General features: G+C 38.3%; 1 protein-coding gene across 4 annotated transcripts; it reads left to right on the top strand.

Moving 5' to 3' along the window:
- Positions 1-14714: 14714 nt before the first annotated feature.
- On the top strand, positions 14715-20704 carry LOC110877967. Of its 4 annotated transcripts, none has more exons than XM_035977309.1 (10): positions 14715-14862; positions 15730-15859; positions 15950-16336; positions 16453-16638; positions 16918-17018; positions 17102-17163; positions 17532-17592; positions 19483-19573; positions 19643-19705; positions 20052-20704. In XM_035977309.1, the coding sequence occupies exons 2-10, from the start codon at positions 15803-15805 to the stop codon at positions 20529-20531; spliced, it is 1488 nt and encodes a 495-aa protein (XP_035833202.1). In that variant the 5' UTR covers positions 14715-14862; positions 15730-15802; the 3' UTR covers positions 20532-20704. The 4 variants fall into 4 exon arrangements, with proteins under 4 accessions (XP_035833202.1, XP_021981898.1, XP_021981899.1 ...); XM_022126206.2 differs by having other exon boundaries at positions 17529-17592; XM_022126207.2 differs by having other exon boundaries at positions 14731-14886.
- Positions 20705-22042: the final 1338 nt, after the last annotated feature.

Below are 22042 nucleotides of genomic sequence, written 5' to 3'. Positions count from 1 at the left end.
AGTGGTCTCGACTGATCATTCTCCTCAGTCGCAACCACCAACATCATTATCATCGTTCATCTCGAGTCGCAACCGTCGTTCCGAGTCGCAACCGTCAAAACCTGCAACTCATCTCCGATCATCATCGTCAAACAACTTCAGAATCTTCACGGTCTCGACTCATCATCCTTCGAGTCTCGAGTCGCAATCTCGATTACGGCCCGCAACCGCTCTCGCCGTCTCGACTCGCAATCTCTTGTCTCGATTGATCAAGTTTCAATATCATCATAACTCGTTCTCGAGTCGCAACCAGCTATATCCAGGTTTCGAGTACACTTCTATTGTTTCTCGAGAGATAAAACGAAGAAGAAGCTAATTTTTTTTTTTTTTGTGACATTTGGTTCCGTCGGTAAAGAAAGAAGTGGAGCATATTAAGCGACAGATTCTTAAAAAAAAAAAAAAAAAAAAAAAAACAGTTTTTAGTGACTGCTCTATTGTCGAGAAAGATAAGAAGAATTGCTAATCACGATAAAATTCGATTCTTTCGTCATCCTCCGACCACCGTTAATCACCATCCTCATCATCGTTGTTCACAACCGTAACCATCATCGTTCAATCCTCGTTCACCTTCGTGCATCATCACTACTCATCACCTTCTTCATTGACCTGCAACTGCCATTATCGACTGTCTTCATCATCTTCGTCGCCGCCGAAATCTCCTTCATAAACATTCCCTCCGACGGAGCTCCGGCGACCATTCCGGTTGTTGTCGTTGAGAGTAAAACGAAGAAGACACGTACAGTTATGCATTTAATGACAATTTAGGTTTTGTTTTAATTTAATATTAATATAATAATTATAATCTTTTGGTCATCATTAGATAATCATTGATTTTATAATAATAATAATAATAATAATAATAATAATAATAATGATAATAATAATAATAATAATAATAATATAATAATAATATTTGTTTAATAATAATAGTTTAGATTATAGATTTTAATTAATTAAAATTTAAAAAAAAGGGTTTGTTTGGTTGTGAATTCGGTTTGACAGGTTTTGAGGCGCGGTTCAGAAAGCGGGTTCATTCGTGTGCAAAGGGTTTGAGTTGGCCAGTACACGGGTTCTTGTTTGGTTTGTGTTTTGAGGAGAAAGACAAAAGTATCAACCACCCGCTGAAATCATGACGTTCATATTTCACAAACCTGTGGTTCAAGAAATGACTGTTGAAGATACACTTTCTGTTTTCTGTACTCCTGAGTGTAGGGAAAGGGTTGAAGCTTATAGAATACACAATGCTGAGCTAATTCAAGATTATCAAGATATAAAAAATAAAAATTTTACATTATCAAAAAACGAAAAACTTTATAAAGAAAAGATTGAAGCTCAGCGAAAAGATATCATCAAACTCAAAGATGATGTAAGTGTAAAAACAGCCCATTTTCTTGAAGCTCAGGAGAAAGTATGCATTTTAACTAAGGAACTGGAAGATATCAGAGATAGATATCAAATAAATGAACTTAATATTAAGAAATATGATTCTTCCAGCAAACTAGTTAAAAACTTGTGTGATCAACAGCTTGCATACAAGAAAAAGAAAGGGTGTGGTTTGGGTTTTAATCAGGCTCCTCCTCCTTATAATGACAATTATACTTATTTACCTATGACAGAGGAGGAGATGATGAATGAAAGTAAAATGACTTATGGTTCCAAAAACAACAAGTCGTCTTCTCATGACAGACAAGTTGAGAAACAGAAGTCTACTCCATTAAATTTTGTTTCCAAAGGCTCAATTGATCCTAACGTTTCGTCTTCATGTGCAGATGATATTTCTGAAGTAAAGTGTGGAGATGTTCATGGGAGTGAACCAGTCGTTATTTCAAATATTTCTGAACCTTATTCTGAACCAACTGAATCTGACATTGCTTTTAGTCGTTCTTTATTTGCGTCGTTTTCTGCTTATGTTTCGTCTTGTGAGCCTGTTGTTTTGGGCAAAACTGATGATGTTTGTGTTGATAATTTGAACAATAAGTGTGGTGATGATTGTTTTTCAGCTAATGTGTGTGATCCTAACGTTTCTAATGTTTCAGTTGATGACAGTGTTACAGGTGAGGTCCCTCAGGACACATTCAGTGAAACCACTGAAACTCCTTCTCAAGAGTATCCTGATTCCTCTTCTGAATCTGTCTCAGTGGGTGTCCCTAATGTTGAATCTAGTGGGACCCCATTGGAAACCGTAGCTGAAAGTAAACCACAAGTAGATTCACATGATACGTGCGTTGATGAAACACGTGTTGATGAAACTTCTACATCTTTTGAAATTAAAACTGAACCAGATTTTGAAACAGAAGAGGTGGTCACATTGAATGAAAGGTCACAAGAAAATGTTTCTGATAAGGGAATTAAAACAGAAACTGAATCGTCTTTTCAAAATGATCCTGATAAAATTATAAAAGACGAAAAACATCATCTGTCTGAATCTCATGCCTCTGCTAGTTCTGATCAACAGGTACAGAAAGAATCAGAAAAGGCACATGGAACACAAGCAAAGCAACCTAAGCAAGCTCAGTTATCTAGACCCATCAGATCAGCAACTGTTGCTAGCATTCCGAATCTCCATACATTGAAGCGACAGACTTGTTTCAACTGTGGAATTCCTGGACACATTGCTAGAAATTGTGTTCATCGTCCAAATGTGCAACAAAATGCCAATACACGCTCTTGTGCTGATGTTTGTGAGCCGGTTCACAAAAAGCAAAATGAGCCAAAACGAGCAGATCAAAGTCGAGGGTTTACGAAGTCTGCTTATCAAGGACAATCACGATCTCATAAGGCTCGTGACAAGGTGATTGAAAGCTCCAATAAGGGAGAAAAGACGAATAATGGTGCTCAGAGCAACAAGACTTCTGCAAACAACAAATACAAGCACCCAAATTCGTCTTCGTTTAAGAGAAATGTGCAGGCGCATCCAACGCAAAAAGGACCGGTTTGTCCTTCAGGACCTGCTAGAGCAAATTAAGTTGCTCAAAATGTCTTTCCGATGAAAAGACAAACTTGCTACAATTGTGGCATTGCGAGTCATATTGCAAGAAACTGCACACATCGTCCCTATATACCCTATCATGTGCAAAATCAGAGGGTTACACCAAAGGGTAACTACCATTCCAAGCCAATGAAGGTTTCTTCACCTAAGGCAATGAAGAATGTGAATCCCAAGGTTAAACCTTCTGATGGGGATTGGAATGCTGCTAAAGCAAAAAGAAAACAAGCTTTAAAACCTATACAAATTTCGAAAAATAACAAGGTTGATAAGCCAACCGTTTTGCCAAAGGCCTCTAAGAAACTAGAAAAGCCTAAACAAATTTGGAGAGCAAAACAAAAAGCAGCTACATCTCCAATCCTTGAAACAAAAGGGGACTTGTGTTTAAAAGAAGTGTCTTATTTTGATGCTTCAGGAAATCCCAGGACCACGATGGCCTGGGTACCCATGTCTTACTAATCTCCTTAATTTTCAGGAACAACCAAGGAGGAGCTGTTGACAATCTCTGGAATGTTGATAGCGGTTGTTCCAGAGATAAAAACGGGTAACATTTCACTGTTGCAAAAAGTTCAAATTTTTTTTACAGATGATATGTTTCCTTTGGAGGAGATGAGAGAAGTAAGAAAAGATCAGCAAAAGGTACCGTTTAAATTCAGTACTTTGATTTGAATATTGATTAGTCTTTAATATGATGATAGAACGGTTAAACAAAAATATTTTCCTCTTTTCTTAGTTTATAACCTTGTATAGAAAGTGTCCTTTCTCTTGTAAATGGTAAATTTGCGCAAAAATACAAGATTTATGCACAAATTTAGGGGGAGAGAGAGACATATATAGAGTTTAGGGGGAGAAAATGAGAAAAATACAAAAACATTAGAAAAATGAAAAAGTCAAAAAGAAAAATTGCATGATATGGGAAGTGAAATAAATGTTCGTGTTAAAGGGTTTTGACTAACACATGTAAGGTGCCATAGCTGAAAAGACTAGGATCTACTGCGATATGTCGATAGGCTTGACGCTCAACATGATAAAAGATACTAAGTGATATAAACATAACGAACTATGTATCATGTGGGTAACATACCAACGGCGTATGATTTTATGGTCTTAAATCTTGCGTTGATAGATAGCCAATATCTGAGGTTTCGGGTCTTTATATTGTTGAATCATCCGGGGATATCTTGGTTGTTCTTCTGCTTAGAACTAAAATTGTACATGACCCCAGGAAAGAAAGTCACTTGGAATTAGCTCATTTCAATTTGAATGTCTGTATGTTGTCCCGATACACACAATTTTGATCTGATTCTGAAATCTTCTCTGAAAAAAGTCGTGTACCTCCTCTGCTGCATCCAGATACATGCTGACCTGGAGGTGCTAGGCAACGACAGCTTCTGCTGCATCCAGATACATGCTGACCTAGCTGTACGTTGTCGCGCTATAGATCTAATACACCCGAAAGAGGCTCTCTAGTGCCCAAAAGAAACCCCAAGAAACCTATATCAAATTGAGAAAAACTCATTTGATCTGTATATTATACCATCTCTGCAAAAGATCTATTCTGTTCTCTTCTCAACCTATTCCCAGTTAAGATTTCAGAAATCTGGATTGGACTTGTGAAATATGTGGTTGGGAAGATACTTGCATGATAGAGTGTGCTGTTTATATTTCCGGGATTTGATTAGTACTTATTTGGGTGTTCATTGTTAAGAAATCAAAACATGATAAAACAGATTATATGCAGACCTAGGCACAGTCAGGATATCTTAAAGGATGACATCAGTATATTCACCTGCTATGATGAATCGTTGTGCTTACCTTGATCGCGGGGGTATGCCTTGGAATGGGACACACAGGTATAATAGTATAATATTACCTTAAACATATCATGAAGTTGAAAAATTGAAAGTTGAGCGTTAAAGTTTAAGTGGACAAACATATTGGCAATCGCATAGACCAGTTTGATTAGGCTCGTACTGAAAAGTGTTCCTTAGTCTGCCTGAGAACGAATTTTGATCCCATTGCAATTGTAATTGTATATTATGGTAGTTGTTTATATTTCGAGTTTTTATTTGTTTTTAGTTCTTAAAATTAAAAAAATTAAAAAAAAATGAAAAATTCAAAAATCCAAAAATAGAGTGCTTATTTGTTTCTTAAAATTAAAAAAAAATTATAACCGTTCTTGAAGATTTGACTGATCATCAAAGGTTAAAAGAATTTAAATTGTGAAATTTTATGTACCTAGTGTTCATGTGGTACTCTCCCTGTTGCATAAGAAATGTTTGCTTATGAGTTTGTGAGCATGTGCAGAACTTGATTTCAATCAAGAACAGGGGTTGATGAAGACTGAGATGCTGTTAGTTGCTGAAGAAGCCTAAAGCATCACAATAACAAGATGTACATGAGTCAGAAGAACTGGATACGAAATGTCGTCTGACAGTGAAAGTACATTCGAAGAAGTACCATGAACCTGCTTGAAAGACAAAGATTGCAGAAGAAAAGAGCTGCTGAGAATCCTCCTCTCACATTCTTTTTAACAAGATTTTCAAGCAAAGCTGATCGTGATCCTGATATGAAGCTAACCACAAATCTGAAGAAAGATACCCAGTGCTGAGAGTTCAGAAGTCAAGAACTTCCACAACATCTGCAGCTTAGAGATAACCATAGATTTCGTTGAAGACGTTGCTGAATTCAAGTTATGAAGACAATTTGATGGCATCAGTCTAGGGGGAGATTGTTAGGCTCTAAAGTGTGAGACTGACGCATCAAATTAATACAACGGACTATGGTTACGAACTGGGTCTTACCGGGTTAGTTTATATTAGGTTTTGGACCTTTATAGGTCACTTGGGCCAAGCTTTAGGCCATGTGGGCCAAGCAGGCCCAAGGGGAGTCCATGTGGGAAGTGGGCTTGAGTTAGTATATAAACAAGTTTCTAACTTGTTTTAGGGTTTGATCATTATTGTTACAATTTCTCTAGAGAGGGAGGTTTTTGATTGAAGTTGTGATCACTTGTACTAGACGGTTTTGCTTATTCAAGTAATAGAATCGTGTGCAAGTGGTTAAAGGTGATTCGGTATTGTTCTTTGTTTTTCATATTTTTCGGTTTATCTTGAATCATCTTGTGATTGGATTCCGCACTCTCACAAGATTAGGTTTGATATCATTGAAAGATCCGGTTAACGGGACTTACAGTATGTTTGTGATTGTTATAAGTGGTTCAGAATTTGAACTAGGTTGATCTTACAAGTGGTTAAATCAAGGTCATTAAATTGAACTTGAGTTAACTGTCATTCATAAACTTGGCAAACAATGTGATGATTTAATCCCCAATTTTACAAGTGGTAAAATCAATAAAACTTATTTTTCGGAAAAACCATTCTGATTAAAACAAACTTGAGTGTTTTGAGATCATTATGGAAAATAGTTTGTTGTGAGGGGGAGTTCTGATTGTTTAAGCCAAACGGATGGAGAATTGAAGTGTTTCGATATCAGTTGTCATGTTCTGTACAGTTTATTTTCAATTTTCATTAGATGTATTTGAATTTTAGGGGGAGTAAGAAATTTTAGAAAATCCAAAAACATCAGAAAATTTGAAAAAGCCAAAAACATGATAAAACTGAAAAATGAGTTTTGTTGCGAAAAAAAGGAAATGATAGTACATCAGTGGACTATCACAGCATGCTAAAGAATTGTAAATCTAAAAGTGATAAACAATCTTACTACGGATGTGTCAGTAGGTTTTCTCACATTTAGTAAATTGAAACGAGATATAAACCTAAATTTGAACTTGCTTAATTTGTGGGTAACTATTCTTGAATATATGGGTAACCCCCGAAATCTTGTTTGAAAGGTCCCGTATTCTGAGATACTAGGTCTTTATGCTCAGTGATATCTGGGGTATTATTCCAGGACTTCTGTTGTATGGAAATACTGACCTAGTCCCCGAATAATACTTTCTGCAAAAAGCTTTGAAACATAAGCTCGCCCTCAGCAATTTGATTAAACAATAAAATTGATAATCTTTGTTGTTGTAATAAAAGATCCTCTAAAGGGGACCCACCAAAAGTCGAAGCCGTCATCTCTCTGCGTATACGGAAGTATCGACCTGAGCTCTCACGGCCCTCACACATTACCCCTTTACAGATATCAGCTGTGGTATACTCACCTGTAAGACTGAATATTTGGGATCTGGATACGAGAGTATATTCAAGTGGAGTGATACACAATTGAGTTTTAGTTTCTAAAACATTAATATCGTATCTCGAATCAATTGAAGTCTGTGTGAAAATTTAAGTGGACAAACATACTGACAATCTAGGTAAATTGTTTAGAACTTAAAATGTAATCAAGCTTAACGGTGTTGGTGATATGTCTCAAAAACTGATATGATCCTCTTGCACAAACTCACAAAAATATTGTCTGTAAATATTTCGTTTATGCATTTACTTTTATTAAAAAAAATCGAAAAGATTTTTGGTGTGTTTTAGCATAAATTTTGAAAAAGCAAAAAGATTTTTGACAACTGGTGTTGAGATACTGATTTTCGAAATTCAAAGTGCTAAACTTGAAGAACTGGTTTGGGAGAGTATATGTGAAGCTGAGCCAGTAAAAGATCCTGAATGTAAAATCATTAATATAGTTTCTGGTACAAGTTTCTAAAAAGTTTGAAGGTTTAATCTTTTAATAGAAACTTATGGTTGGGTAGAGATTGTGCAGGACTTGAGCCAAGTGACGATTCTGTGCTGAAGTGCCAGGTTACAATCTAAGAACCTGTGAAAAGTGAATTCCAGACTACGATCCCAGTTATTTGAGAGGGGGAGTCTGAAGACACCGTGTCAACAGTTGAGAGAGAGGAGTTTGGTGATGATGAAGAAAGAGAACGAGGATTCTTGAAATGACAGATACTTCAAAGGAAGATCGAAGACAGATAAAGACTGAAGATTGACGTTTTGTGAAGACTCGAAGACTCTGTGAAGACTCCGTCAACATCCGAGGGGGAGTCTGTTGGTGCACTTACGTCTGTCGACTACGTCTTACATCGAGTCTTAGAGTTGGACAGATCAGGCATGACACGGAAACCTAGAAATACTAGTTTGTAATAGATTCGCTTATATGTACTAGGCTAGGTTCGCTCATATGTCCATGTCTTGATCAGGTTCGCTTATTTAGTCTTGTAATAGGTTCGCTTATATGGGTTGAGTATAGGTTCGCTCATATGGTTGTCTGTATAAGCGAATCTCCTTAGTCTATATATAGGGGTCACTCGAGCGAACCTGAAAACACATAGTTACAGTGTATTTGTTCCGGTGAGCCACGAAGTGCTGCCGAAGTGCTGTCTAACCGTGTAATTGGGCAATTGATCAATAAAACAGCAAGATTAAAGTGAATTCAGCTAGAATAGCACCAAATCATTAGTTTCCGCCTCTTGATTTGGATAGGAATTTCTCTGATCGACTCAAACAGGGCCTAACGCGATCCTACAAATTATGATTTTTGAAAATGTAAAAGAGTAGACACTTTAGTTACTGATTTATAAACTTGTACCTAAAATTTGACATCAGTTTGAGGTCTAGATTTAGAGTTATGCTCATTAGCGTAATTAGAAGCTTTTTTAGTAATTAAATGGCGCAATTAGCTTATAGCCTATCAACCCAAATATTAATATCAAACTTTTTACCTACTGATATAAAATAATATTTTGGAATTTTTGGAGATTTTTATTTATTTTAGGCTGAGCATAACTTAGAGTTCTAAGCTTATTTCGGTTAATGCCGGTTTTGCCCTTTTGAGCTATAAAATGAGTTTTATAAATCCTTTTGACCCCAAACATTTTTCTACTGATCCAATATGTTAAATAAAATATTTTGAGCCTTCTGGATTATTAAAAATATCAGCTTTCTATACAAAACCCGGAAATGGCTCCAAATCGCCTTTTTAAGCATTTTAACGACATAGTATGTATCAAAACTAGGATCGCCACATGCGAAGCAAACTTTGGCGTGGATTGCGGGTGCTGGAGCTGCTTGTTGTTGACCCTAAGGGGCGGTAAGAAGAGCTTGCTGAGCAGGAGCTGGAGCTGCGGCGTTGCGGGGGCCTGTTCGACAATTGGCGGTGAAGTGGCCATACATATTGCAATGCACACAATATCTGCAGGCGATACCCACCGGGTGATGATAAGTGCATGTCGGGCAGGCAGGGTGAGGGCCAGTGTATGCACGCTTTGCAGGCGGTGCATAGGTAACTGGTACTGCAGCTGGTCGGTGTTGTTGTTGTTGCTGAGCCGGTACGGCTTGAAGCGGGGCAGCGGTAGTGACAACACAGTTCTTGTTGACGGAGTTGCTGTTGTTGCTCTTCCTCTTGCGACGAGAGGACTTTGACGTTTGCGGAGCGGCGGTGGCGGTTTCAGCAGATGTGGCGATGGTAGCTTGATGCAAATTCTTTGAGGCATTGTCCCAGACACCAGTCTTGACGCGCTTGTCATTGATTTCAGCGGCGAGCAGATAAGTCTCCTCGATGGTAGTTGTCTTGGCAGCCTGAACAAAATCAGCCACACAGTCCGTCAGAGCACGGATGTATTTCTTGATCGTGATCTCAGGCATCTTCACTTGATCAGGACAGATGATACTGAGCTACTTGAAGCGAGCAGTTAGAGCAGCGTTGTCACCATCCTTCTGCTTGATATGCCAGAATTCGTCCTCCAACTTTTGGCGCTCATGGGGAGGGCAGAACTCTTCCAACATGACGTTCTCCAACCCATCCCATTTCAGACCATAAGCTGCATCATTTCCGCGTTTGTTCCTCTCGGTCGTCCACCAATCTAAAGCGCGGGACTGGAAGACGCCGGTAGCATTCAGAGTGCGGAGATTGTCTGGACAACCACTCTGGCGCACGGTGACCTCGATCGAATCGAACCATTGAAACAAAGTCGTAGGGCCATCTTCGCCAGTGAATTCTTTCGGTCCGCAAGCTTTAAACTGCTTGAAGCTGAAAGCAACTTTAGGGGTTTCAGTCCTGGACTCTTCAGACGATTTGCTCACATTCTCGTATAGTTCGCTCACAATCTGAGGAACAACTTTCGCCAGCTTAGCGACGAGAGCAGCAAGGCGATTGTCTTTCTGGCTCTAGCGAGCAGCACGCGAGCGACAGGATCCAAATGACGACATTGTCTGCAACAGACATCGCCATAGGACTCAGACACAATATAATCGAATCTCACCTCACACGCCTAGTACTACTAAAGCCCAGGAACACAATCACATAACATAAACACATAGGTCACATAATCACAGATTCACATAGGCACAGAAGCACATAGGCACGTAATGCATAGAAGCACAGAAACAAAGAAGCACAAGAGGTAGTCAGAATACAGAAACCTATTATTCAAGTCCTCAAGCGTTCGAAAACAACGATTGCGATTAGCGAATACACAAGGGGCAACATAGCGTAAGGTCATCCCTCAAGTAGCAGCGATTTGTTAGCGTATTGAGATAGAGGTGCAGGGCGAGTCGTGTGTGTCGATCAATGCGAAGAGCGAAAAGAGAATAAATTACCAAAAATCGAAACACATAAGCAGATAAGACCACATAAACACATAAAAATCAAGAATAGATTATCTGCGACTGTTAGACGTCGACTACCCAAAGTGATTCGGCTATTCACAAGAACCTTTGGTACACACTTTGGCATTTGGGACTGTGCTCTCGCCTCGATTTTGGGCGAATGACATGCATCCTTCCAGTTACAACGTGACTTCAAGTTGTTGGAGTCCGTCGAGACTTTGGTGAGAGTTTTAGAAAACCAAAAATAAGGGCGGAACAAGTCGTCAAGGTTCGGGTTTCACCACTGACTTAACAACTTCGCTCCTGTTTTGATAAAATAGAAAGAAAAATTTGCGTTAAAGTACGGATTTCACTCCTGATTCAACGTAAATTCTCGTTTTTATAGATAAAAATGCGGGTCGAACAAGCAATTTAGTCGAGAGTTTGCGGTTTTCACACCTAATCTCGGCCTAATCACTTGTTCACTTTCGAAAATTAGAGTGCAGTGATAGTGTAGTGCAAGCGAGAATAGCGAGATATAGCAAGCAAGCTCGTACAATACCCCTAAGAGTATGCACAAGTCAGTCTGTTGGTTCTTAACTATAGACTAGGTTGTTTCTAAGACATCGACCCGGACTAGGTCGAGTCTTGCCTAATTCCCTATAGTTATGGCTCTGATACCAATCTGTCACACCCAACCGATGGCGGAATCATCTGGGCGCGACACTGAGCGAAACAGATTGTCCAGAAGTTTCCATAACAACTACGATTACCAACTAGTTAAACATCACGTCCCATACCATGACATACCAAGTAGCATAGTTATTACAGACAAAATCAAGACAAATATTTTTGTTCCGACAACTCAGATTTCAAATAAAAATAAATTGTCTTTGTTTCTAGACTATTTCCTAGCCTCGATTTCACAGCAATCCAAGCATTTAAACATCTTAAGCACCTGCCACATACGTTAAAGTAAAGGTCAATACACATAGTGTAAAGGTGAGCATACAAGTTTAATGGATATAATAGGGTTCGAAATCGTTTACGCATAACCAGCACGTACGGCATATGAAATGAAGCACGTAAGTTATCGACATGATCCTATCAATACCAATGATTGCGGGTTGACTGCGCAAGGCAGTTTGTAATGCATGTTCACCACTGTGAATCATGTGATTAATTGTCCTTAACAACCCCTGAGTGAACAGGTGCTGAGTCCAAACTATAGTACTATCGTTGCTAAGGCAGGTAGACAGCAATCCATGTGTAAACATAACAAACAAGCATTCATTGAGTCACGTATAACATGCAGTATCGGTTAGCGTTAAAGTATTGCGTAGTGTGTTTGATGTGATTTAGAATAAGTAACGTATGTAACACCCAAAAGTGCATAAAGTAAAAAGGGTTCGAGTACACTCACAGCGATAATGGATTGAAGGGAGCGCTAGAATGAGTTTAGCCTGATCAGAACGATAGCATAAAAGATAAGCGGTGCGTAAAATGGTCAAAGTGTTAATGGATCAGACGGTAATCCGATTGGATGGCCATCCGATCGGATGGCCAGTCGATCGGGTGACAATCCTTTCGGATGGTCATCCGATCGGGTGACCATTCGATTGGATTGTTACCTCGTTTGGGATGGTTGTGTTTGTGTATGATGGTTTGTACTTTGAAGTTTTCGTTGTAGCATTTTGAAAACAGAGAAGTGTCTCTACCTTTCAGGTCGATCGATCGGACGACGGTCCGATCGGGCGACAATCCGATTAGTAAGATACTTCAGTGAGAACAAGTTCACAACAGTTTGTCACTCGATCAGATTGCAATCCGATCGGGTGGCAATCAATGCATTGAACATGTTGAAAATTGTTTAAGTGTTGAAGTCCAAACATCACATGGTCGGGTGGTAATCCGATCGGATGGCAATCCGATCGGACGATAGTCCGTTCGATGTTCAAGACCTCAAAAGTTGAAATAAAAGTTAAGTGTGGGACCAAGGTGCAAGCCGATCGGGTGGCAATCCGATCGGACGGCAGTCCGATCGGACGACAATCCGTCCCGGTAGCCTGAACGTCTTGATGCTTGGTCGTTTTGGTAGTTTGCATTTTGTTCGAGGCAGTGTGATTACGTGCTAAACAACAGAACCTCGTTAAGACCCTTGTGAGCCGATCGGACAGGAATCACCCAAATCCGACCCGTTCACTGGTTCGTGACGGTAGTTCATGTTTAACCCGGAATCGGTTGCCTCTTCGTTAGAACCAGATCTTGAACCAATACATCAACAAGAAGGAGTAGAAGATCAGAACAAGATCCGATTCTATCGGTTTTGAGTGCATTGAGTGTAAAAGAGTTGAAAGAAAGTTAGAAACCATCTTTCAATCCTTTTCACTTTGAATATGTTCAGATCTATGATAGATCTTTGTTTATTTATGTGGAAATCGTTCAGATTTAAGTTGTTCTTGGTGGATTGAAGCCACAACATGAAGTTCATAAGAACACCATGTTGACATCATCCTAGAACACCTTGAATCTAGTGATTTCACGGTTAAAAGTTAAGATTCAAAATATAGAAAGGTGTAGGAGTGCGAGTAGATCAAGAAAGTACAAGATTTAGGTTGAAAACTTACAAGAATCGCGAGAAATCGGAAGAAATAGAGGCTGGAGCGAGCTGGTCGAGTGAGAGGCTGTCAACATCAACTGATGTGACATATGAGGGGTATTTATAGGGTTTCCATAAAAGGAAAGTGCGGAAAGTGGCTGGCTGGTCGGGTGGCAGCCCGATCGGGTGGCAACTCGATCGGGTGGCAACTTGATCGGTTGGCCACTCGATTGGAGTGATCGGCGCAACGAGTTTTGCTGTTTCGATTCGCGTGTTGAGCGTTGCGATGCGATAGAGTTTCCCCTTCAAATTACTTTTAATCCCAACTACTATATCTAATATATAATCATCCTAAATAACTTGCGTTTAGCGTTTGCGATTTGATTGCGATAGCGTTGCGATTGCGTTTCAATTAATCACCACAACATAAACATAAACATAAATAAACATGCACAAGTAACACATAAGTAGCACACACACGTAAAACAATATCCAGAACGCATAATTCGAGTTGTGAATACGATTACGATAAGCGATAAAACAAGCGATAAACATGCGATAAATAACGATAAAACCTCGATTATTAACAAGTACTCCACGTAACAACACAAATAGACTAGCTACAAGTCAAAGAAGTCAAAACAGTAGTTGAGCAAGGAGTGACAGATCACAATTAGCAATCTTTTCTTCCTTTGACTTCAATGTTGACTTTGACTTTGACTTTCGAAACACAGGGTGTTACACTAGGGGTGTGAAAAAAATGAGGGCAAAACTCGTATAGGGAGGCTGAGTTCTCTAAGTTCTCACAACTCGAGGGAGTTTTCCCTTGATCTTGATCCTATATATATATGTGTGTGTGTGTATAACTTTTAATAAATGAAAAGAGACCCACAATAATAATGTTTGGCCAAAGATACAAATAGAGCCCATTTAAGTAATTAGAATTGAAGTCTAATACCAATAGTCAATTGTCCAATACTACAATGTCCATTTGAGTGATTGAGTCAAGATGTCAAATAATAAAATGTGAAGCGTTGATCGATACTCTAAATTTCTATCCGCCATTTAATTCGGAAGCACAAAATCCTAATCAAACTCTCCATCTGCCATCATTATTCGATTTCTGCATCGCCACTTGCCAAGACACCAACACACTAGCCTTTTGCTTCAAGCATTTGTCTTCCCGCTCAGTTGATCTCGATAGAACCAATTTAGTGTTTTTTATTCCTTGTTATTTATTAAATTTATACTTGTTATATGTTAAATCTATACTTGTGTTTTGATTGGACGAAACCTCAAGGACGAAAAATGCACTTTACTCTAAAAACTAACACCCCCATCGTCACTTCCCTTTTTTTTGTTTTGCGACTATCTATACTTGCTCTAAAAATAATCAGATCGAAAGATGCTCGTTCGACTTTGAATCCCATTGAAAAAACGCTCAGTTTAATTCGGTTTAATTTGTAAATACACCAAACACGAGCAAAGATGCGGTCACTTGAGTTTGGCTCATACCTCTAATAACGTTAAAAGTGTCGGATGAAAGCCCGGGCCGTTTTTTGGTAATGATCCACAAAAGCCCAACATGAATCAAAACCAAGCAACAAGTGTAGAATCGGTTGCCCTACGTCCCTGCTCCTCCACTCCTTCTCAACGCCCCTTCTTCTCTTTTCCGGCTCTCGTGCGAACCGATTGAAGTAAGTTTCGTTGCTATTGTTAAGGTAAAAATTGTTGGAATATCTATCTGTCGCCTGTATAACTCCTTCTGGTTGTGTTAGATGATCATGCAATGTTGGTGTTTTCTGTATTGATATTGGTAACTAGGTATCAGAGTTTGAAGCTGCAAAGTTTCAACTTAAGCTGGGTGGTTTCTGTTAGCTTTTAGAAAACCTATATTTTAACTATTATTAGGCAGAACTTGAATAAATTAAGATCTTCCGACCGAGGAGTCTCAGAAGTATGGCTGCAAACGAACCGAACGAACACGAACAAGACCTTGTTTGTGTTCGTTTGTTAAGAAATATATGTGTTTGCGAACCGTTCATGAACACTTATCGAACGAGATTTTATGTTTGTGTTTGTTTGTTAAGGAAATGAACTTGTTCGTGTTGGTTTGCATTTGTTTGTTAGTTTTAGGCAACGAACAAAAACAAACGTTGACGAACACAAATGAGCACAAACTAATGTTCATGAACACAAATGGAAACAAACGAACACAAACAATCATTCATGAACAAAATATATAATACACTGACACTTATTAGATATTTAATTTGTGTTGGAATTTTGAAGTATTTAAATACATATAAAAACTAAAAACACTAATTAACTATCGAACACGTTACCGAACGAACACGACCTCTGTTCATGTTTGTTCATTTAACTAAACGAACGAAATTTCTTGTTCGTGTTCGTTTGTTTAATAAACGAACAAACACAAACAGACTTCCCGCCGAACGGTTCACGAACTGTTCGCCAAACGTTTGGCTCGTTTGCAGCCCTACTCAGAAGATATAGGATCAAATTTCTACTTGTGAGTTTTGAATTTGATATTTTCTTAACAGACCTGCACTTGCCACTGCTTTGCTTTGTCCTCGAATGACCTGTTACGAAGATATTTACAAGGTGTAGTTGATCATGAATCCTCATAACAATTCCAATCAAAATCCAGCATCTACTTCTGGGGTTGAACAGGTACACCGATTGTTTTGAGAACATGTCAGTTAATCTTTAAAACACCGAATTCCATCTTTTATATTTATTTAATGATGAACAAACAAACAGGTCATGAATCAGCAGATGTTCAGCTGTAATATGCCAGTTGTGGCTCCACCCTTTCCTATGCAAACTGCCACTGGTCCATTTCCAAACAGTATTCGTGGATTCACTCCGCAGCAGAATTTAATTCCGTTTCCCGTAAACCAGTTTAATCCTGTTCAGCAACAACAGGTTCTTGTGCAGAACACAATCCAAAATATCTATCAGCTTCTCCAATTGCAAAACTCCAATTACGCACAATGTCCTCCTGGTAGTTTTCCCGTGTTCCAGAACCCTGGATTTCCTATGAATCAGCAGTTTGTCATGGCCGGGCCGCAGACTATCGGCCAGCAGTTGCAAGGGAACCCGTTTTTACCTGCTGCTTCTGGGTCAGTTCAACCACATAATTTCCAGGTATCGGTTTTGATTTTCATGCTAAAAGATGATTAGGGTTTGGTTAAAGAGAATGTTTCGACAGTGACTTACGACAAAATCTTCATTTTGTTTCTGGTAATATTCCCATGATTCAGAACCAGATTCCTCAAGGCGTGGGCCCTCAGAATCCCAACTTGTTTCCAAATCAGATGTTTGGCATCCCTAGTTTGAATGGCCCTTTGCAAAATGTTAATCAAGGACAACCGGGATTTGTTTCGCCCAGACAGATACTCAATACGGGTCAAACACATAATCCCTCTCCAACTCCCAAAAATTTTGAGGTATCTTTTCCGTTTATACTTCTTTTTTGGTATACAAAAATGTATGCAAATTACTAGTGCGTTAGTTAGATTACAGAAACAATATCAATCCAACAAGCTTCGCTATTGGTTAAGTTTTTTTTTTTTTTATTTGACCCAAATCGCCTCACAAGTAAACATGCCAAAATTTCCAGTTTTAACTTTTAGTATTTCGGGATTTACTTGTTGAAAGTATGTCATGCCGTAATTTTTGGTGATATAGCAAATCCATTAGCTTTAAATTTCATAAAATATTGTCAGGACAATCATAAAAGCGGGCCTACCAATGTCAATGGCGGGTGGACTGAAGGTCAACACAAAAAATTTACAGGGCATAAAACATATGATCCCTCACAAAAGGGGTATGTTTTATATGTAATAATTTTCTTACATGATTCATTCATTAGTTGATTTGCTAGATGACATAGAGTCTGAGTGTGTGCAGATCCAAGATCCATAAACATGCGAAACAGAAGTTTGGGAGCTACAAAGGAAATATGAATAAAGGTGGACACTTAATATGTTGCATGATTCAGTTGATTAACAGTTTTAGCCTTGGTTTAAAAGAGCGTGAAGCGCTCCGAAGCGTGTTGGTTCCAAAAGCTTTAAGCGAAGCGAGAGCTTCACGTATACGAAGCGCTCAAAATTAAAAAAAATATATATATTGTACGAAACGCTTCAGCGCTTCACGCTTAAAGCGCGCTTTTTTAAACACAGCTTTTAGCAACTTCATAAACTATTTAAATGATAGTAATGAACAACATGTTAAATGTCTGTCTTATTATTGTTGATATCTTTCAGCATATAGGATAAAACTTATCATGATGTTAAATATCTCAGTAATCTTTTATTTTTTTATGATTGTTGAATAGCAGAGGGTGGCAGCAATTTGGAAGTAGATTCGGTGTCTCGAAATTTCACCAACTTTGAAAAGAGGTAATTTCTGTACCGATTAATATTAAAACTTTCAGTTTCAATATTCAATGTGGTATTGTTTCATGCATTTTTTATTTATCAATCAATTCACTAATAACTAAACAAGCTTTTAAAGGTACGCACATCTTTAGTTCTTCACCGTGGCGCAAGTGACCATCACTCTGGCCAAAAAGATAAATTTTGAATAATTGATATCTTTTTAGCCACTTTTTCAACCAGTAATATCATACCATTGCTTAGCTGTTGTCATTTGGCTCTATGTGCGGAATGGGTCACGGGTTTGGGTAAAAACGAAGCTTTTTTTTAGTACGGGTCAAAATGGGTCAGTTTTTGTACAGGTCAAAACATGATGGGTTGTGTTGACGCAAAAACACTTATTTATTGTCCATATATATATATATATATATATATATTTGTAATAAGTGGTTTAACGAAATAAGTATGATTGAAAAAACCACGGTATAACAACCAGAATCTAAATTCTTGACTAAAAATGCTTGAGGTTGTATGCACTAACATTTAAGATAAAATTGACCCATTTTAAGTAGAGTAAATTACAAGTTTTGTCCTTTACGTTTATACCAAATTGCAGGCGGTGTCCTTTGCCTTTAAAATTGACGGGTTTTGTACTTAATGTTTCAAAATCTTGCACGGTATGTCCATTGAGCCTAACCCAATTTTTTTTTTGTTAAATCTGGTCATGTGCCATGCACATGAGGGCATTCTTATCATTTGATCATTTCAGGGGTTATTATGTAAATAATATATAGATAGGGACTGTTTTGTAAAAATAATTTTTTACCTCTTTCTTCTTCTGCTCTCTCTCTCTCTCTCTCTCTTAACTTTCTCTCCCTCTTTCTTCTCTCTCTCTAGCTCTCCACATTCTCTCTAAAAAAAAAAACACTGCCGGAGTGGTGGGTTTAGCGGTGGTGGGAGATGTACGGTGGTGGGTGGTGAATTGTGGTGGGTTTAGCGGTGGTGGGAGGCATACGGTGGTGGGTGGGTGCAATGGTGATGATGGGTGGCGGTGAAAGAGGTGTACGGTGGTGGGTTGTGGATGGTGAAGGTTAGCTTATGTGGATGATTTGGATCCATCGCAATTTTATAACTTTAACCTTCCAATCAAATCTTGCTAACAAAATTAGTTCAAAATAAGTATGTGTTTTGAATCTGCAACAAAGCTCAAAATTGTAAAGTAAGAAGTGCAATACACCAGCAAATATGAAGTAAGGACGTCTCCGTAATATAAAATTCGGAACAATATCAGTCATAAGACCCCAAAGAGGCTTAATAATCCAAGTTATCCCAATAATCCCAGAGTAAAACTGTGCTTCTGAAGGTTGCAACTTTAGCACATCTTTCATATAATACTGCACACTTACACGATACAAACCTATACTTATACCCTGATTAATCCCAAACACAATAATCACATACATACAAATCCACATGAGAAAGAGGGAGAGAAAGTTAGAGAGAGAGAGTGCAGAAGAAGAAAGAGGTAAAATTTTATTTTTACAAAACAGTCCCTATCTACATATTATTTACATAATAACCCCTGGAATGGTCAAATGACAAGAATGCCCTCATGTGCATGGCACATGACCAGATTTAACAAAAAGAATAATAATAAACTGGGTTAGGCTCAAAGGACACACCGTGCAAGATTTTGAAATATTAAGTACCAAACGCGTCAATTTTAAAGGCAAAGGACACCGCCTGCAGTTTGTTGTAAACGTAAAGGACAACTTGTAATTTACTCTTTTAAGTAAATGGGTTGAAACCCTCACCCATTATGTGTGGCCTTCATTTTTTAAACTTGTAGCGTGCTATAATATTCTTAATAATAATAATTTACTACAAAGTTGACTTCTATGTACTGTACTGAAGAGTACCCTCTCTGACTTACACGGAGCAAGAAATAAAGGTGTGGCGTGAGGCTCGTAAGAAGAACTACCCCACAAATGGGGCCGTATTAGAGGTTAGATTTTGAGTGTTTGGTTTGATCTTCGTTGTCTGTCTGTTTGGCACCTTATTGTTTATCATGCAGAAGCATAAGAAAGAAGAGACATTGTCTGATGTCACCAACCAAGACGCCGTGTTACGTCGCCAGGTACAGCATCTCATCTGCCTGGAAAACTGGGCGGGTAGGGTAAACAGGCTTGGATTGGGTTGACTGGCAAATACCTGTCCTTTTTTTTTTATGAATAGTTATTGCTTTAAATATTGTTATTGTAATAATTATTTTTTAGTTTTTAAAATATATTGTTATTGTAAAACTGAGAAAATCAAACCGAGGAACCCAAAACCTGAACCATTGAACACCTATCATGTTAATTAAACCGAACTGAATTCAAATTCGGTTTGACTGTTTTGAGTTCAGTTTGACTGAATAAATAATCAAATTTAAGGAAACTGAAACCCGAACCGATGAATACGCTGACGCACTTTGTTTGCAGCAATTAAAGGAAATATTGACAAAACAAGCCGAGTTGGGTTGTGAAGTTGCGGAAATTCCAGTGTCTTATTTATCTAGTCCTGATAAACAAAACCCTAGAGAGAGAAAACGCGAAAGACAACAACGCTACAAAAAGGGGAAGTTTAATAACAAAAGAAGAACATCATTTCAAGATGCTGACCGGATGACCAAAAAAACAAGGCCGGGGGACGAAGATTCCTTCAAGGGCAATCATCAAACCAAGCAAAACAAGCGAGAACCATCACTTCTACAGAAGCTATTGACACGTGACGTTAAGAGAGACAAAACTCATCTCTTGCAGGTTTTAAGATTCATGACAGCAAACTCGTTTTTCACTACGGAATCTTTGAAATTCCCACCTGTCGTTGTGAGAGAAACAAATGTTGACGTGCCCTCCATAGAGACGACATGTTCTGTTGTAAAGGGAGAGGAGGAGGAAGAAGGAGAAATCATAGATTAATATGCTATTATAAGTATAAGCCCATGCAATGCATTGTAGATGTGTTGGGGCTCTTTTGCTTAGGAAAACCGAAAATGTACTTTGTTTATGGCAGCCTTAATGGTATGGACTTGTAGCTGTTACCATAATGGCAGCCTTAGTGGTTTGAAGTTTATTGTTTTGTTTTTTGTTTTTCCTTAAAGAAGAGAAATATCGTTATCATTTTCAATTATCTAAGTTAAAGTGAAAATTTAAACCAATAATTATCTCAAAAATTAGTAAAACAAGACAATAGTTAAAGAAAACGGTTTAGATAGTTGAACATGTGCTTGCGGAGTATCAAGCTTCTTTAATGTTGAGGTTGAGTTTTGAAGGAGATTTTTAGATTATTGAGTTTTGAAATGGTAAATAATGTTTTGAGTGTTTGGGTAAAAAAAAAAACTGATTATTTGCGTTTAGAAAGTTACAAAACGCAATTTTCCAAAAGCAGCTCCCCCCTACTGCAACAAAACGCAGTTTTACAAAAATTGATTATTTGCGTTTAGAAAAGGATTTTCACTTGTTTATCTTTTTAAATATATATTTGCCAAACACCCAAATAGTTGATTATCTGATTATTGTGATATCAAGCAATATAATCAAATCCAAACACTATCTTTCAACATCACGTTTTGTTACAGTTAATTATCTGATTTTGATTATTCAAAACGCATAATCTATTTTCAAAACTCAACCCCAAACACCCTCTAAATAAAAAACCATGGCAGTGTTTGGTAAATAGGAATGAGAGGCGGAATGAAATGACCCATTATATGAGAATAAAAAAAAACAGGTGTTTGGTTGGTTAATGCATCACCTATTATTATACCAGGATCCTCGCACCCTTCACCAAATATTACAACAAAGTAACTCTATTTCTCTAATTTAGAAGTATTATGAACACTTGTATTTTTTAGGGTAAATTGCATTTTATGTCCTTTAAGTTTCAGCAAATTTCAGGCGTTATATTTTAACTAACAAGATTACACGAATGTTCCTTATGTTTTAATTTCTTTATAGCAAATATCCATTATGTTCTAATTTCTTTACATCAGATATCCATTTTTGTAATCTTTATATGGATAAAGGACACCGCCTATAAAGAAATTAGAACATAAAGGACATCTGCGGTAATTTTGTAGGGAAATTAGAACATAAAGGACACCCCCTGCATGGCCTAGCCGCGTATGCGCACCATGACAACTCACGAGTGGAACAACCAAACATATGGCAGGTGCCTGCAACCAATCAGCGCGATGCGAGGCCCTACCAAAATGATCCCCACGACAGACAATCGTGCAGGGGACAAGAAGTATCAAAGGACAGTGACGTGGATCCAATCAGCTCTCATCACTTGCTGCTCCACAATCTCCACCCAAGGCTGATGACAGACACGACAACAAGTACACTTGGATGATGACGTGTAGCCAATCACGTTGCGCATGTCGCCTCCACCTCTACAGACACTACCTGTCGTGTCAAAGGGGACTAAG

This window comes from Helianthus annuus, chromosome 9 (genome assembly GCF_002127325.2).
Source record: "Helianthus annuus cultivar XRQ/B chromosome 9, HanXRQr2.0-SUNRISE, whole genome shotgun sequence".
NCBI lineage: Eukaryota > Viridiplantae > Streptophyta > Magnoliopsida > Asterales > Asteraceae > Helianthus > Helianthus annuus.
Note: the sequence above shows the minus strand (reverse complement) of the source record. Positions and strands in the feature narration are given on the sequence as shown.